We start from the raw sequence: 17,265 nt of genomic DNA, 5'->3' as shown, positions 1-17,265 counted from the left end.
ATGAGAAAGCTCAAAACCAGCTCTGAATTTTTTTTCCTCTTTTGCCGGAAATAGGCGAGAAAAAAAATCCGACGATTTTAAGAAACTTGCTCGCCTTCGACCATATGGTTAAAAAGTCATTCATTATTATTCAGGCCCATTAAGTATTAACTGCCCTTGTCTGTCAAGCAAGAAGCTACAAAAGACCCAGACGGTAAAAAACGCCAACACAATTAACGTGTGTTCAATATCTAGATTTTGTTGCATATCCATATTTCTCCTCTTAGTAGTTTCTACTTCTTTTTCATTGGTTCTGAAAGGGAATCTCTAAGTACTGAAAGGAGTTGGTAAGATGAGAGGTTGGTATTTTCATGCTCCAACAAGGGAGCCCAAACCTTTTTCAGGCCTGTTTTTTTTCCTATTTTTATATTAACTATCATTTTTTTGATTAGGTAATGCTATCATGATAAAAGTGTCTCCCCCAAAAAGTAATGTATACCCTTGTATAGGTGCTGATGCGACTACTTGTAGTAGGTTACGCTGAACAGCGTAGGAGAATTTTGTCCTCAGCTGTACTAATGACAGCAATTTGGTTAGGATGCCAACTCTTCTCTCTCTGAGGAGTGTGAGCAAACAACTGACAGAAATGGAAAGGTGAAATAAAGGTAAAACAAGGTTTTAAATTGAGCCTCATCTCTTTATTTTAATACATTAATATCACTGACAGTCTGAGAAACAAGTACAAGTTCTTGTACCAGTTGAATGTGCTATGTCATCAGTAAACAAAACAGACGACTGGAGATCTCCAAAATAAACCATCTACAATATATTTAGCTACTATTACAGAGCTCACTAATGTTACTGTAATCAATAGCGCAGTTCTTATTCAAGTGTTCAAACAATTTTGCGCTTACTAGATCTGTCATAAGACTTTGGTGATTCTGTACCAAATGACTGCTGAAATTGGGGCACTTCACGCGAATAAAAACGCCTTTCTATTACTTTATCAAAAAATGTACACAATTTTCTGGCATTGTGAGATCCTGGTTTAAGTTGCTTGACATCTGTACAGTTGAGATTCATCATGTCAGCTCCAATTTCTTCAGCAAGATTTAATCCCCGGGATGAATGTAGAATTCTTGCAGTTCCAGCTTGATCTAGCTTAGTGCCGACAATTATGACAGGAATCTGGTTTCCTGCAAACTGCTCGGAGTCATAGTCCTCACCTATATCAATGGAAAACTCAAACCAACTGTCTTTGTTAGAAAGTTTTTGCTGCTTGGCACTCAAGACACTGTTGCCTTCTTTGCCAGAACCTAACACCTCTGCGAGCCATCTTCTTAGATTTGTAAATGACTTTTTGTTTGTCAAATCGTGAACCAGAATCAATCCATTGACACCATTATAAAATATTGAACGGCTGTTCTCGTGGCTGGCAGAGCCTCCAACATCCCAAAACTCTAGAAAAAAGCTCCTCATTGCTGGCGTACCTTCTTTGTAGTCATATAGTTTTACCTCCACTGTACAACCTATTGTCCATCCTGGGGTTGAAAGACTTTCATTGTGGCAAATATGATGAACTAAGGAAGTCTTTCCAACGCCTGAATCCCCAACAACTAATATCTTCACTTTCTCCAAGGCAGCCATTTTGACACGTCATACGCGAAGAAACTGGGCTCCAGCCTCAAAAGCTCTATTAGGTACCAGTACTTTTCACATTGAAAACTACCACTAGGCAACACCAGGCTACCCATACAGTGTACCAGCATCTTTCCAAGCTTAAGCTTATATTTTTATTTACCATGTCTGTCTCCACCCTCGTTAAAGCCCAGTGGCTCCGCCAAATGATGCTTCAAAAATCGAAATATCTTCGAATCTTGGATACGTCTTGGCACCTTCCAAAGGAAAATCGTGATCCGAAGAAAGAATTTTTGGCCCATCGGATTCCTGGGGCTAAGTTTTTCGACATTGAGGAATGTGTCGACAAGTCATCGCCTTATGAACACATGCTGCCGAATACTGAAGATTTCTCAAATTACGTTCGCAGTCTTGGGCTCAAGAACGACAGTCATGTTGTTGTGTACGATAATAATAATGGTGGATTATTCTCGGCCCCCCGAGTCTGGTGGATGCTTCGCGCATTCGGGCACGATCGGGTATCGATTTTGGATGGCGGGTTTCCAAAATGGTGCGCAGAGGGTTATCCAGTTGAATTAGGCCCAGAGAATGCAACAGCAGTTGAAGGTATATGGAGGGGTGGGGGGAGGGGGTGCGGGGTACAGCTAATAATCCCTAAATTAGATGCAGGGGCGGGGATGCTGGTGAACCTCCCATGAAGATGCTCTTTGGGCTCCTTACGTTTTCTCTTCTGGCTTCATGGGGAGGAACACGTGACAAGCCCAAAGAGCATCTGTGTGGGGGGCTAGGGTGGAGTTGCCCAGTTATGAGACAACAGAGTCCAGTCTGTACCATTATACAGGTTTTATAAACAATCATGAGCTCAAAATTTCACCCCTGGCCTGGACTGCAGACCCTGTATCACATTTTTTGGGAATAGGTACTATCATCATGTGCTATGGTTTTCAACTCAGCCCTTTCAATAATTTTTGAAGAAGGGGACTTAATTAAGACAGTTGGCAGCAGCTGTCCTCCCCTGGGGTTCTCCCAGAAAGATTGGGTGAGGGTGTGTGTGTGTGTGGCCCTCTTCCCAAAACCCTTACCCTGTGATTTTCCCTACCCTATTTATGACTTGACCAAAAATTTGATAATCCTATTTATGACTGTTGTGGCTCGCACAGTTGCCCTAATCATAATTTATGAAGGGCTTTTGTTGATGGTCTTATCAATAATGATGAAAAAGTAGTTTCTTCTAAATAACATTCTCAATTCAAGACTAGAGTGCAAAAACCATACCCTATTTAGGACCAAAACGGCTGAAAAACCATACCCTTTAGGGCCGCACATACTTATATAGCCCACATAAGGGAGTACCCCCTCCCCCTGGCAGCTATCTTTTTGTGATCGAGGAGAGGACGTTTTGTAATGGAGGACTTGTGCAGATTTTCTCATTTATTCTGTATTATTTGCTTTGTTAAAACTCCATGAATAAAAAATGATGATCTAGGGCACAGAATTGACTTTACTTAAAGGTGAAGTAAAAAGTTAAACAAATATGTTTAATACCATCCATATACATGAAATGTACATACTAGTTCAAATGTGTCCTGTTCTCATATGTCACATACACACCATAAGTCTGAATGCATTTCTTATTTCTGGATCAAACTGAATCCAAGACAAGAAAAGATCTCCAATGAGTAAGCAATGCATTATTACTGATACATACTTCAAAGTGTTGTTGTTTACTCAACTTGTTCCCTTTATTTTGATAATCACATTGAAATTAATGAGAAACTTCACAATGTGTTAAATACTACTTTATTTTTCTTAAATTGCTGCACTTCACCACATAAAAGTAAGTGTTTTGTGAAGTAGCTGAAACTTCACATCAGACAAGAGCTCTTATGGGCTGATTGTTATTCAAATACGTTTGTACAGACTGTATCTGCAACTGTGATTAACATTGCTTGTGCTTTTAATTTTCCCAGATGGTGGCCCATTCAAAGCTACCTTAAACACAGCAATGTTCTGTAACTTTGATTTTATGAAAGCCAATTTAGCACAACCAACCATTCAAGTTGCTGATGCTCGGTCACCTGGCAGATTCTTTGGCACTGAAACTGAGCCGCGGCCAAACTTTCCAACTGGTCACATTCCACATTCAAAGAATGTCCCTTATGCTCAGTGCTTAGATCCTCAAACAAAACTGATGAAAGATCCTGAGGAGCTAAAGAAAGTATTTGAGGAAGCAGGAATTGATCTTGGAAAAGAGCTTATTACATCTTGTGGATCTGGGATCACAGCATGTGTGGTGGCTTTGGCAGCACACCTTTGTGGAAAGAGAGACACCATGGTGTATGATGGGTCTTGGGTGGAGTGGGGTCAGCGTGCTTCGTCTGATATGATTGAAAAGAATTAGACATTTACTTAATATTTTATCCAGTAATGTAAAAGAGAAAATTGGAATTGAAATGAGAAGGATCCTAGACTTGTAGATAGTAAACTGAGAAGGGTAATTGGAACTTGATCTGATGAATGCAATATGTCAGGGCACCTAATGCCACGGGAGGTGGCTTGATGCATAACTCAAGGAACAAAGCTTTTACATCATTTGCTGAGATTTGAATTTCATCATAATCATAATCATCATTATCGTCAACATCATCATCATCATAATAATAATAATGATAATAATAATTTATTATTTAGTATTTATACAGTGCAAATTAACATGTAAATATGATCAAATGTGCCTAATGTACTCCTGGGTAACCTGAGTAAACAATAAACTGATTTTGTAGTTCAGTGTATAGAGGTATTGTGTAACATAAGGAACACAATGAACTGGGTTTGACATACATCAAGGAGGGTTAACCATTATTGTTTAGAACATTACTGTAGATTTTCTATATGGTTACAAGGAACATGTAGGATAATAATCATACTCTAAAAGTCAAAGAACTGTATACCATAGAATACTAACATTTTTATTTTTTTGATCTGTAAACTACAGGATAGGATCAATATTTTTTTCCATACAATATTCTCCAAAGGTTATTTAAAAATATGAATAATTTTCATGCAGCTTTTACAAGACTTGCAAAATAGAATCAAAACCCTACAAGTTCCTTATTATCTTTCTGCTCTTATTTAAAACAATGTAAAACAATGTTATCTTTGGCACTTAATATTTGTTCATGTGATCTGTACCACACTTGCCAAACAAAGGCTTTTATCTACAAAATTACTTGTTAATAAGATTTGCGCTATTATACAACATAATGCCCTGATTTCTTGATCTATTTCCTTTCTAAGAAATTTACTGGTATTTACCTACCATACAGCACTGTATTTATAGCAGCTACTACTAGCAGTAGATAAACATGCCAAATTTTACCAGTAAGATACACTCAAAATTTACCAGTAAGATACACTCCTTATGAAGTTATAACTAAGGAAAAATCACTATTATAATCAGACTGACTAATCACTTCATTGTGATTGGCTGAGAGCAAGCAAAGTTATCATTCATCCCCTGCAAGCAAATTAATACATGCTCATTCTTAATTTTCTTAGTCATTTCATAACTGAGTAATTGCACGAAGATTGTGGAATACTACAATGGCTATACAAGTTTTGGATTGTACACAGATAAGCTCTAACTTTGTGAATAATTGAAGTTTGAGAACAAACCTGTGTCAATTATATTCTTTAAATGTTGAATTTATTTTAAAGTAAACTAAGACAAGTTACATCGAAAATTGGTCTTGGCTAATTCAGGTGTCCACATCTTCAGGGTATCGTTGTTGAAGACAGTCATTTGGTATGTACCGGCTTCCAGTAAAACCTTTAAAATATTTCCCTAGTTCAGGATGTGGGTTTAATTGCTGATTAGGATCTTCCCTCAAGTTTACTGCAAGAAGAAAAGACATCAGTTACACTAACCATGGATCCAGCAGCTGGTGCAGCAAGTGTCTGCAGTCTGAACATTCATTTCATCAAATAATTTGAAATACCATGCTTACTATGGGCAGCATATCTTTGAGAGCCATCGTCACCTAGCACATTGTAGAATGGTTGATTACGGCCGCCAGGTGACTGGTCAACACCCATTTGCTGAATCCATGTCTCATCCATTCTACAAACAGGATCCCATCCATAAATAACGCAGCCATAATGGTATCTGAAGATCAAGACAGCACTCATGACCAAATGAAAAAGCTTACTATGCACATTATCGCAAAGGTGAATATTTCAAGCACAAGCATCCCCCACCCCCCACCACCAGATGAGAATCTGAACTAAATATTATGTACTTATCGACTGAGTGTGAGGGCTGGATGGGTATATATTTGGCTTGAGGTCAGGACTATGGACTGAGCACAGCAAAGTCCATGCATCCATGCATGCCATGTGGCTCTCAGGAAAATATTTATTTTCCCATCCAGCTTGACCTGACTCAGTAAGTATTTTATAATATGACCATTTTGTGAACTTCTTCATTTGTGAGGAGTAAGTTTGTAACAGAGTAAGTTGGTAACTGAAGTAGTTCTGAATCAGACAGTTTGCCGGGATAGTAAAATTCGCTGTCAGAGTGTTCACTTCTGTCACTCATTTTGAAGAAACAAAATTTTGCAGTAATAAAATGTTTTCTGTCATAACCTTCCAACAATTGCAACAGAGGCCATGTGCATTTCTAGTAGGGTTGTACACGTTCCTGTCCCATCACTTTGATGCATATCGCCCTTGTAACAGGAAAATCTTTCTTATGGTTTTCCAACGAAATAGCACGTGATGCCATATGGGTGATATGATAAAACTTATCTTTCCAACATTTTAAATAAGGGATCAGCATCCCACTTATTAATATTTTTGTTCTCATCAGCATTTAACAGCATTTCTAAAACTAAAAAGTAAGTGGGGCACTTAATTATTAGTGTTTTATATTGATTGTCAATGCCTATGGACCATACTTACAATCTGTGCCTCATAACCATTCCAACTTTAAACCCAACTTGAGAATGGCTTGGATCAGACCTTAATTTCTGATGTTAAAAACAGATTGAATGCAAGAGGTTAGAGATGAGCACTACAAGTGATTATGATACTTTATGGAACCATTCTGTAACAATGATCTTGTTCTTTACTGTAAGCTATGGTAGAAATAACAATTTTCTCCTCAATACCCTGTGTTCAAGTGGAAAATGTTTGGAAACTGCTTGAGTCACCACCACATTTCCAGCACTTAAGATCCCCATGTTTGGCTTGGCAGGTATTTTTCTTTTAATATATCTGTATTTGAAACACACACAAATGGCCTGGGCATCTAAGATTGCAGGTGATGATGATGTGGAACTTTTCATTAAGCTATGGAAAATGCATTGGCAGAAGAGTGTAGAAATGCTAAAACTCTTCTAACCAACCTTACAGGTCCCTTCTGTACTCAGCTTTTAAATTTGATTGGTACATCAGCCATTACTTAACATCTAGACTTGCACAACAAGGCAGCCCATTACACTGAAACCCATTACACTGGCACCTAACCATGTCTGGTTTGACTGGCATGAAGTGACTGAAACTATTTCTTCCTTGCCTAAATAAGAAGCTAGTCCCTTGCAGATCACTTCCCCCCCCCCCCCCCCTTGCCCCGCTAAATTTAATTCAGTGATACCAATTTTTATACACATCAGGGAACAAAGAAACCTTGACAGTTCAGTGTGTTGTACAAGAACACATGATGACTCCAGCCAGGGTAACAACTGGACTCCTTGATCCAGAGTACAGTAGACTGACCATCAGATCATTGTGTCTCCCACAAGTAAGCATATAACCACAAAATAATATGCCAAAATGTTTTATTGTCAAAAATATAATATATCTTGCCATACTGGCTGTGGAGGATTATCCTCTAAATCCTGCTGAATTTTTTTCTGATTGGCTCGTTCAAGAAGATTATCCAGAATTCCTCTGCGTATTGAGACTGCACCACTCATTAGAGTCTCAAGGCTGTCAACTGCCTGTCGAAGGTGTTCAGAAAAGAACATAATTTAGCGCCACTATAAGTCAGAGTAAATATGTATTATAATGTCAAATCTGAGCCAAATGGTAAAATCCCTGCTGACTGGTCAGAGGTGTTCATGTGATAGACATGAATGACTACAAAGTGATATGTTCAGGCTACATTGTACTCTAGTGAAAACTAAATAGTACAGTTGTTAACCTGAGTAGAGCTTCAGTTCACCTGAGTAGCTCTAACCCGCGAATGATTAGCTCTCATTGTAAGGATAGCAAATAAATTGTATTAATGTGTCATTTGACTCTGACTAGGACCTGACTCAGGTTCAGATTTGACTTGGCCAACCGATACACTCATGCAGATTGTTAATCATTTTGAACTAGAGAGGTCCCTGTGGAAGCATTTTCACAGTGCTGAGTAGAACAATTACTAGTTATGGCTTTCTTTAATACAACACCTTAACTTGATTTTCTGCATGAGTACTAAACACTAAATTTATTATTATTTTTTTTGTACAGATGTGTTTGTCACTTTATCACAGTATGCTGTCTCTTTATGAGTGCAGATAACCAGGGGTCTGAGAAGTCTGTAAAAGCAACATGTTTGCCAAGAACATGTCATCATTGAATTAATCTCCAGCAATCAGCATTTATGAGCGAAACATCCAGAAGTCTGTGACATCCTTACAAGCTCTCCTCATGGCACATGCTTGCTTCCTCAGGAAAACACCAACAATTCTCCAGCAATTTAAATTACAGTGGAACCCTGTTAATCTGGTCACTAACAGACGATAAAAATCTGGCCATATTAATGAGGTGACTGTAAGGTGGGGTTCCACTGTAATTTTATAAATAAGCTACATTACTCTACTTAATGTACCTCTTCTAGGTCAATTCCCAAATGAACCTGTATTCTTGCCAAAAGTAGTCTGCTATTTTCATCATCAGGGTCGAGAAATAGAGCTAAGTCAAGAGAAGAATGCAGACCACTCAACCTGTGAAACAAATAAAGTTTGTGACACAATTATCTATTAAATCTTTGTTTGTGGACAGAGTTGTCACTGCTGCATGCCAATGTCTGTAGATTTTTCATGTTGAATACTCCTGCTCTTACGAGATCCAGCACATATGCAATGCAAGTAATTTGTCTCAAGCAACGAGTCTTAATTAAGTAATGAAAAAGAAACCATAATGTTTGAGGGTTACTTTTTCTCTTAACATAAATAAAAATATGTTGCTGTCAAAAATTTAAAATATTTTCAAATCAAAATAACTTGAAACTAATTTAATTTGCATTAATTTTTCCTTTGTTTGAGATCTATTACCAAAATGTTTAAACAAAGAAAAATTCTAATTAAACTAGCCTGAAATTCATTTTTAACTACAAGAAATATAAACAAATTAACATTTCCAGGTCAGCAAATTCATGAAGGATATTTTAATTATTAATGTGAATACCTACCGACTACCAGGGTCCTCTACTGTCCTATAACTATTGATGATATTTGCTACCATACGAATAAATACCTGTGTGATAAATATGGACACAGATATATAAAATAAACATGACAACTGACTTACAACTTATTATTAGCTTGCAATATTATCAGCTCCAGGTTTATTTCAAATGAAGTGCAGGTTTCCTGATAAGTCCTTCGTTTTCTGTATTTCCCACTTTATTCTTACTAAAAGCCTGCATTAGATAATTTTGGTAACAGTGACAAAAATGAATAAATGCAGATTGTTCCAACATGGAAAAATGTGGAAAAGTCTCCAGGAACAAACAAGGAAGTATTAAAATAATCATCTTCCTCCAGCCGCCACACTGTGTTTTTTCCTGCAACTAAATATTATCAGTTCTACAACCTTGGGCAGCTTGAACTGTTTCCAAACACCAATTAAAAAGTCAGCTTTGTGTTTCCCACTTTGCAATCTTTTTATTTCTCACCCAATTTAACCCTAGTCTTTACACCAGTTATTAATATTATCAAGTTTGAACATAACTAAATATAGGGGCATAATATATATTTCCAGCCACTCTATTACCTGTCTAGGAGTAGCTCTTACAAAAAGAACATCCCCAACAGATATTGTGTTTGTCATCGGCGAATAAAGCAAATCCAGGCACTGCCTCTCTGACAAAAATCTTCCGCCATTAAAGCAGTCAATGTACTTATATGCAGATGAATCATCAACCCTTCCAAATAAAGGAACACTGCATTTGAAGTTTTAGAATCATCTCTTTAGTACAGTAATTAGTGATGTTCTTCTTTAAAGAAACACTGCCAGATTATATTAAACCAAACTAGTAAATGACACATTTCAAATATCCTTTTAAGAATGAAATCAGATGTGATGTATTTGATTCAAAATTTGTAATGTAAATTATGTCATGAAAGCAACATTTAGATAAACTGCAAGCCACATTTATGCTTCCCATTAATGCTGGGTTAAATTTCTTTACTGCCTCCTGGACAGGTTCTTTAAATTGAAAAGGATTTTTATCTCCTAAGACTTTAATCAAATGGTTGTAGCTTTCATCTAGTCTCCCTGCTGTTTATGCACTCATGGTGGACTAACATCCCATTCAGCCATTCAGTAATGTATTTTAAGAATTATTAAAAGAAGTTACAGGTCAGCCTAAACACGAGTAAGATGTAACTAAGTTATGTATGTTACATACTGTGGATCCAAGTTAGATCTCCACCGCAGCAAAAAGTGGCTGGGAAAATTGACCTAGAAACAACAACGAAAAACCCCAAAAGAAACATACTATCATTGTCATACTGTTCTAGCAACACTTGTGGTACATGAAAAGAATTTCATCACTCCCCCTTCTTCTTACCGCTTCCCCCACCCCTGAGAATAAGTTCCCAAATCTAAGATGCACAAATTTGGCCCATAATAAACCCACCATATTTAGGCTCATGGGCATACATTTGTATTTAAGCCCTCAAATAAGGTATTACTTCTTTCAGTATTATACAGTGAAACCTGTATTAAGTGGACCCCATATTAAGCGGACACCCTCTATTAAGTGGACTCCAGCTTGAGTCCCTAAATTTTCTCCCCACATTTACTGTAAAATCAATGTGTATTCAGCGGACACTTCTATTAAGTAGACACAGACACCAATATTAAGCCATTTTGTCACACAAAACCTGCAATAAGCAGACACTCCAAGGGCTTTTTACTACTAAAAGCCCAGCTCAGACTCCTTTACATTGCTCAGCAATATCGTTTTAAAGCTAAGTAGATTATTCCAGATTGATGCATTGACTGACTGGACATTGTGCTATGAGTAGTCTTCGATCTTACGCTATGTTACAAAAGGGTTAATAATTAACTATTAACGCTGAACCCATTTAGAGCAGACACCCTGTATTAAGCAGACACTAATGAGTGTCCCAAGGGTGTCCACTTAATACAGGTTTCACTGTAGTCACCTGTTTGAGAACACTGTTTGTATTTGATGTCCTTACAGCATGCTAGGAAGCTTGTGGTATTCATGAATTTACCAAGTGACTGTATCATTACAAGCATGTTCTGACGGTTTTATGCTACAGTTTCTTTAATGTAGCTAAAAAAAATTGAGATGAGACACCCTCACCAAATAAAACCCAAGAAAAAGGAAAAGTTCTTTAAGACAATAAGTCCTCACATGAATAAGCCTCCCAAAAAGACCCTTTTGCACAAGTATAAGGCCAGGGCTTTTCATCAAAATTTTACAGTATCAGTCACTACTAGTCAGCACATCGGTGATGTACCTCCAACACATTAGTTGAAACCAATGAGAAAAAACATTCTGAATACTCACTGGTTCTAAGTTAACTCCCAGTCTCCTAGCAACTGCCGCAAACAAAACTGCTAGAGTAATAGGGTTTCCAGTGCGGCTTCTTATAACCTGAAAATAAGATTCACTGTGATGAAACTGTCAACTAATTTCTTAAATATAATTTTGTAGATAGTACAGCTTAACTCCTAGCCTAAGTAGAGGATAATGAAACTGTTTAAAAAGGCTTTCCATTTGTAAGTTCTACACAGGATCCCAGGCTGTTAGGATCTTATAGAATCCCAGAATCATACAAGATCTTCTGCAGAAGTATCCCGAACATTCATCAGGATAAGATGCATAATGAGATCTTATTTCTATTTGGGATCTACAAGATCATGCAGGATCTTTAGTACAATTTTAACCAGGGTGTCCAAACATAATTTTTTGGTGTCACAGTACACCCAAGTTAGTTTAAGAAAACTGAGAGAACTTTTTATAAGAGAACACATACATTCTATAAATTTACTCATCCGTAAGAAATGTGGCAACTGTTCAAGGGTACTTTGTGCGATGCAAATTTATTGTTATATAAGGAAAGCAGACTTTTTATAGTCCAATCAAACTTCAGATTCTGAAGATTCAGATTTAGATGATGAAGATACAAGTGAATGTATGAAATATCATATATATAAACAACTGCTTAAGTGGGTATATTACTGTGATGATCAATCATGTCTTCATACCTTTCTCCGCAGTTCACATATATGATCTTTCATATATTCACTTGTATAAAAATATTATTAGAATTGCATGTTTTATTATCAGGAATAGTTCAGAGGAAGAATAAGTTATCATAAACATGCATTTTGTTGCCATTCTGGCAAAACTATACCTGATAAAGCATTGAGTTGTCCTTTTTATAGTATTCATTGACATTGCCTTTAAACAGTAGCTGTTGATACAACACATGCTTAAGACAATCCAGGATTCTCAAACATGCTGTAGGGTGTGTAACTGCCCCAAACACCTCATTACTTTGAGCCATTCGTTCTTCCAGTGGGGCTGTGGATATGCTGTTTGTACTGCTGCTATTACCTCGGAGACTCTCTTGCACAGTACAAGCAATTCTATCAAGCTCCACATATGTGTCATTCTCATCAATGTCCTCTTCATTCAGAATCCATCTTGCAATCAACATGGCACCTGTAAAAAGAAGAAGGGTAGTCCTAAAGCTATGCAACCAGCTACTGAAATTTTAAAATGAAATCAACTAGATGTCACTTGTCTTCATTTCACCTTTTTCCAAATGCTGCTGGTCTTCAGGTAATACCAGAAACTTCTTCCATTCATCTTTAAGCTGGTGAATTTTAAGATAAGAATGCATCTTTCTGGCATAATGTCTGTGAGTCAAATTGACTTTGCTAGAAGACAAATAAAATGATTGTCGATCATCACCCCAGTTTTAAAAGGTGTGGTCTAAAAACCAAGAGTGTGAAGCAAATTGCAACACAGTAAAAAGATCTGTCAGCGAGCAAATGCAATGATTTTTGCACAGAGTTCAAGCTCAAAATTTTATTGGGTTAACAGTGGGTATTAGCAACAGCAAGTATACAAACAACAGAAACAACATTGCACATATTTCTTCATCTTACCAGTGATCTCCTTGTAAAAGTTCACTCAAAGAATCATCCACATAGCAACAAAGATGAGGATTCTCATTTGCTACATGTACAAATTTGTCCAGTTCTGTTTTGGAAACCTCAGCCTTTGTGTAATATTTTTTCGACATAGTTTCCAGAGCATGGTGAATTTTGTGTTCCATCAGCATTCTGTCTCTGTATATTGACAACCAGTCTTCTTTTGGCATGGTTCTCCAAAAACACCACCTGTCAGAAAAGTAACAAACAAAATAGATGAATAAATAACTGTCTACATCCACCCCTCAAAGAACCAACCACAAGACTACTTGATAAAGTACAACAGGGCTTCAGTTCCCATGACAGTATGTGTGCAGAAACTGCAGTCAAAGCGTACAATTATTTGAACATGCTTACAAGACAGATGTTGCATAACATATGTTTTACTTGGAAAGTGTGCAGAACGTTGTTGTACATTTCTTTGCTAATTACTGGTCTTTTTCTTGCACTATACTACGCCAACTCTTCAGCTCAGCATTATCTGGAAGTCTCCCTGATACAGACTGAATCTCTCAGATACAAAAGAAAGTGCTTGAAGTACAGCCAAACCTCTATTAAGCAGCCACTCTTGGGGACGAGACAACTGGCCGCTAAATAGAGGTGGCCATTTAATAGAGGTTGCCCCCACAATAATGTTGGGAGTGGTCCACTTTTCAATTTATCAAATATAAGTAAAAACAAATGCAAGTGGACAAAAAGTAGAACAATGATGGCAATAATACCGTCCATAATGTTGACATAAGCCAAAGAAACAATTTCATGTACAGACGCGACGTGTGCTGTACAAGCAAACTAGAACACTTTGAAACTTTGTTTTGTGATTGTTTTAATTAAATACTGCTGAAAATGTGTTTTTACAGTATTCCACATATTTGTCATTCTTTAACCGTCATCTGGCTAAAAATGTCCAACTTCAAATCTTCTTGGCCATTTAATAGAGGTATAAAACAACACAAAATCACCCTTGGGATGGCATTAAGATAATAAAGGTGGCTGTTGAATAGAGGTTTTTATTACATTGTATAGCTGAAAACTTTTTGGGGACTTTGACCATTGACCACCAAATAAAGGTTGGCCACTTAATAGGGGGCCACTTAATAGAGGTTGGACATCTTTCCTGTCCCTTTGTTTGGTCGATTTTTGGCGTTTTCAGGGAAGATTGTTTGGGATGTAATGTCTCATGCATTTTTGTGGTTGAATTGATGGAGGTCTACATTTAACATTCTTTAGGATCATGCAAGTCAAATTTGCGATCTCTCTGATTTCAATTTTTTTAGGATGGCCTCTTTTTCTACGGATTCATATAAATGGACTGGTTGAATGAATTCTGCACAGCTAACAGATCAAGTGTACTGGAGGCATCTGTGGTCGAGTGTCGATTGACACCCTTGATTGATGCTTGATGGACATCACGATCAATACTTGGTTAACAATCAATCAAACTCTTGATCGACACCTGATTAACACTTGATCAACAGTTGGTTGATAGTCAGCCGACTGTTGACCGACTCATATGGATCGATCGACACTCAAAGTGTCTGCAAAAATTAGTCAACTCTAAACTGACTGTCGACCGAGATGTTAATAGAGTGTCGACCAAATGTCAATAGAGGTGTCGATTGAGTGTCAATCGAGTAGCGATGAAGTGTGGATCGAGGATATCAATCGAGGGAACTGATCGACACTCGTCCACAGATGCCATTAGTATACATGATCCCAGCTGACTAAGAAATGATTTTCATCTCTATGTATAAATTAGCGTCTGGAAGATTTGATATGATGACTTACGCAAAACACACTCACTGAATTTTTCACACTGCTCACACTCTAACTTTGATTTTTCAGGTTATCAAAAACCATCACAAATTCCACTTAAAAACTTAAAAGTTTTAAGTGACGTTTAAGCTTACCTCGAAAGCGCCTTCTTTTTCCAAAGTTCATTACCAGCTGCAATTATATTTAATCTTCTACAAACTTGTGAACAGTGGCACAAGTCCTTATGATCAATTATGGAGTAAGATAACACCATGTCAATCAGCTCATCAGCCAACAGAAGCAAACTGCTTTCCGACGCACTCCCAACTCCGCCGTTATCGTCCTCCATCTTGGAATAGTCCTCGCTCCCAGACTCCTGGCAGACTTTGGGCGCTTCCAGGAATTTTTCGGAAAATAGAGGCACTCCTTTCTTTCTCGTTTTCACGGGAATGATCGAAAAATCACTGAACCATTTTCCTCTTCACACCAAATATTTTCCTTGATGAAATACGTAGAAGAAGAAGCTGATCACGGAAGTATACCAATTTCGCCAGGTTTTGTGATATACGTCCATACCACTGGCAAAGAAAACTCAGATATTCTTGATAAGCAGATGGTCAGGTTTAGATATCGACGACATTCCGACGTCGCAAATCGAAAAACAAGGTTATCAGTTTTGGTGCAAAAACGGTGGAAAAATGGTCCACAACGCCTATGATTGATCAAGGTCCATTTCTAGGCTTCGCCCGTAATTAACATTCAACTTTTCACTGCAGCCAGAAAGAACATACTATGCAAAAAGTAGCCAGTGTAAAAGGGCAGAGAAAAACAGAAAGGAAGGGCCAACAAACGAAATTGAGCACGGTTAATGGCAAAAAAAAAAAAAAAAAGTCCAAATTTTGACTTATGCGCATGCCTATTTTTGCTAAATTTTGTACCTAATCCCCGAAAAATCTCTCCTTTTAGTAAAAAAAAAAAGCTTTTTTAGCAAAACTTAGGCTTATTTAGCGTCATGGTAGCTAAAAAACCTGACTAAACGGTTAAAAACGGTATTTTTTGGCGAAAGTTTGGTATTCAAAGGGTTAAAGAAGCGAGATTCGGGAAGTCTGGCGACGAAAATGAACCAAAAAAAAAAAATCAAGCTGTCATCTTAAAGGATGTCGAAAATAGCCGAGCACAACTTATCTCCGACAATTTTTGGACGCAATCCCGTAAACTTGAGGGATGCTTACACAGCTGCCAGATTTCATATGATCGACACAATCGCTGGACCTTTTTTGTAGGGGTTATAGCGATCGTTTCATATGGAAACTAGTCTAAATGCTCTCTTGTTACCACCTCCCACTGACAACTTTTTCAGTGATCAGGCAGGCGTTGCCACACAATAGAGGCAAACAAAAAGAAAAAGAAAGAAAAAGAAACGAGCTATTAAAAAAAAGGTATGATTTACTGACTGACGGAACTCATTGAAACGATCATGAAAATGAACAATATTGTCATTTTGGTGGAAGGGGATACTGAGAGATAATTGAACCTAACAGTCAGTGCTTGGGTTTGCTGTGAGGGAATCTGGAGCTTGAATGAAATTGGATCTTCTCCCCCCATGTAAGGAACGGACTTTTTAAAAGAAAAAATATGACTGGGATCGGGATTAGCCGATAGAAATCGTCGTGAATACGGGATCGAGGGAAAATTCTGGTCGGGATGGAGGGATTGAAGAACTCTAACGGGAACCTTACCAAGAGAAAATGTCCGCTCATGTTCTCTTGACCACAGGTATCCTTAGAAACTCGGAGGCCGATAAACAAATAATAGCCTCCATTTAGCGAAAAAATATGCTCGAATATTTGTTTTACAATAACTGTCTAATTTCCCGCGCGCTGATTGGCTCATTTTTATCATTAATAAGAGTACAGACGGATAAAATTTTAATTTATGGAAGCTTTTAAGTTAAACTTTCAGCTGTCAAACTGTCAACTTTTTAACCAATGATATTTTATGGACTTTTTTAAGTAGCCAATCAAAAAGCCTGCGGCTCGTGGTTCCACAGCCACTTTGACAATGTTATGACGCAATTTATCATCAATAAGAGGACAGATGCATAGAAAACTGAAGTCAATTTGTTAATTTGCAGACACTATCTGTTCCGAGAAGCAACTAGTTTTCCAAGGGAGAGGATATTTACCGAGCATATTTTTTTAAAGTAAAATGGGGGCTATTGTGTTTATTATCCCTCAAATAGTTTTCACAACACGCGGAATTTGAAAATTGGAGAATTTCACTCGCAAATTCCCCAGTTTTAATTTAGCTGGGCATATTAAGTCGCATGACGCGATTAGACCAATCGAGTGGGAGCGAAAATATTTGATGGATTGTTGTGATTTGGGGAAGACTGCTCCGTATGTATTGGTTCCAAAACAAGTC

The 17,265-nt window shown here is 37.6% G+C and overlaps 3 protein-coding genes across 4 annotated transcripts; 1 reads left to right on the top strand and 2 right to left on the bottom strand.

The window, feature by feature from the left end:
- Nucleotides 1-655: 655 nt before the first annotated feature.
- On the bottom strand, nt 656-1,640 carry LOC145462839 (rab-like protein 3). The gene has a single exon (XM_081446463.1). The coding sequence runs from the start codon at nt 1,624-1,626 to the stop codon at nt 874-876; it is 753 nt and encodes a 250-aa protein (XP_081302589.1). The 5' UTR covers nt 1,627-1,640; the 3' UTR covers nt 656-873.
- Nucleotides 1,641-1,768: 128 nt separating this feature from the next.
- LOC145462837 (3-mercaptopyruvate sulfurtransferase-like) lies at nt 1,769-4,724 on the top strand. The gene is made up of 2 exons (XM_081446462.1): nt 1,769-2,223; nt 3,588-4,724. The coding sequence occupies exons 1-2, from the start codon at nt 1,782-1,784 to the stop codon at nt 4,016-4,018; spliced, it is 873 nt and encodes a 290-aa protein (XP_081302588.1). The 5' UTR covers nt 1,769-1,781; the 3' UTR covers nt 4,019-4,724.
- A 9-nt stretch (nt 4,725-4,733) lies between these two features.
- LOC145462836 (F-box only protein 21-like) lies at nt 4,734-15,725 on the bottom strand. Of its 2 annotated transcripts, none has more exons than XM_081446460.1 (13): nt 14,997-15,725; nt 13,042-13,275; nt 12,686-12,810; nt 12,282-12,592; nt 11,432-11,518; nt 10,298-10,350; nt 9,661-9,811; nt 9,077-9,141; nt 8,495-8,609; nt 7,488-7,616; nt 6,577-6,644; nt 5,616-5,782; nt 4,734-5,512 (listed from the first exon to the last, which is right to left on the bottom strand). In XM_081446460.1, the coding sequence occupies exons 1-13, from the start codon at nt 15,188-15,190 to the stop codon at nt 5,376-5,378; spliced, it is 1,836 nt and encodes a 611-aa protein (XP_081302586.1). In that variant the 5' UTR covers nt 15,191-15,725; the 3' UTR covers nt 4,734-5,375. The 2 variants fall into 2 exon arrangements, with proteins under 2 accessions (XP_081302586.1, XP_081302587.1); XM_081446461.1 differs by having other exon boundaries at nt 5,625-5,782.
- Between the last annotated feature and the right edge of the window lie 1,540 nt (nt 15,726-17,265).

This window comes from Orbicella franksi, chromosome 12, assembly GCF_964199315.1.
Source record: "Orbicella franksi chromosome 12, jaOrbFran1.1, whole genome shotgun sequence".
In the NCBI taxonomy this organism is placed as follows: domain Eukaryota; kingdom Metazoa; phylum Cnidaria; class Anthozoa; order Scleractinia; family Merulinidae; genus Orbicella; species Orbicella franksi.
The sequence above is the reverse complement of the archived record's forward strand: the minus strand, read 5'-3'. Positions and strand labels throughout refer to the sequence as shown.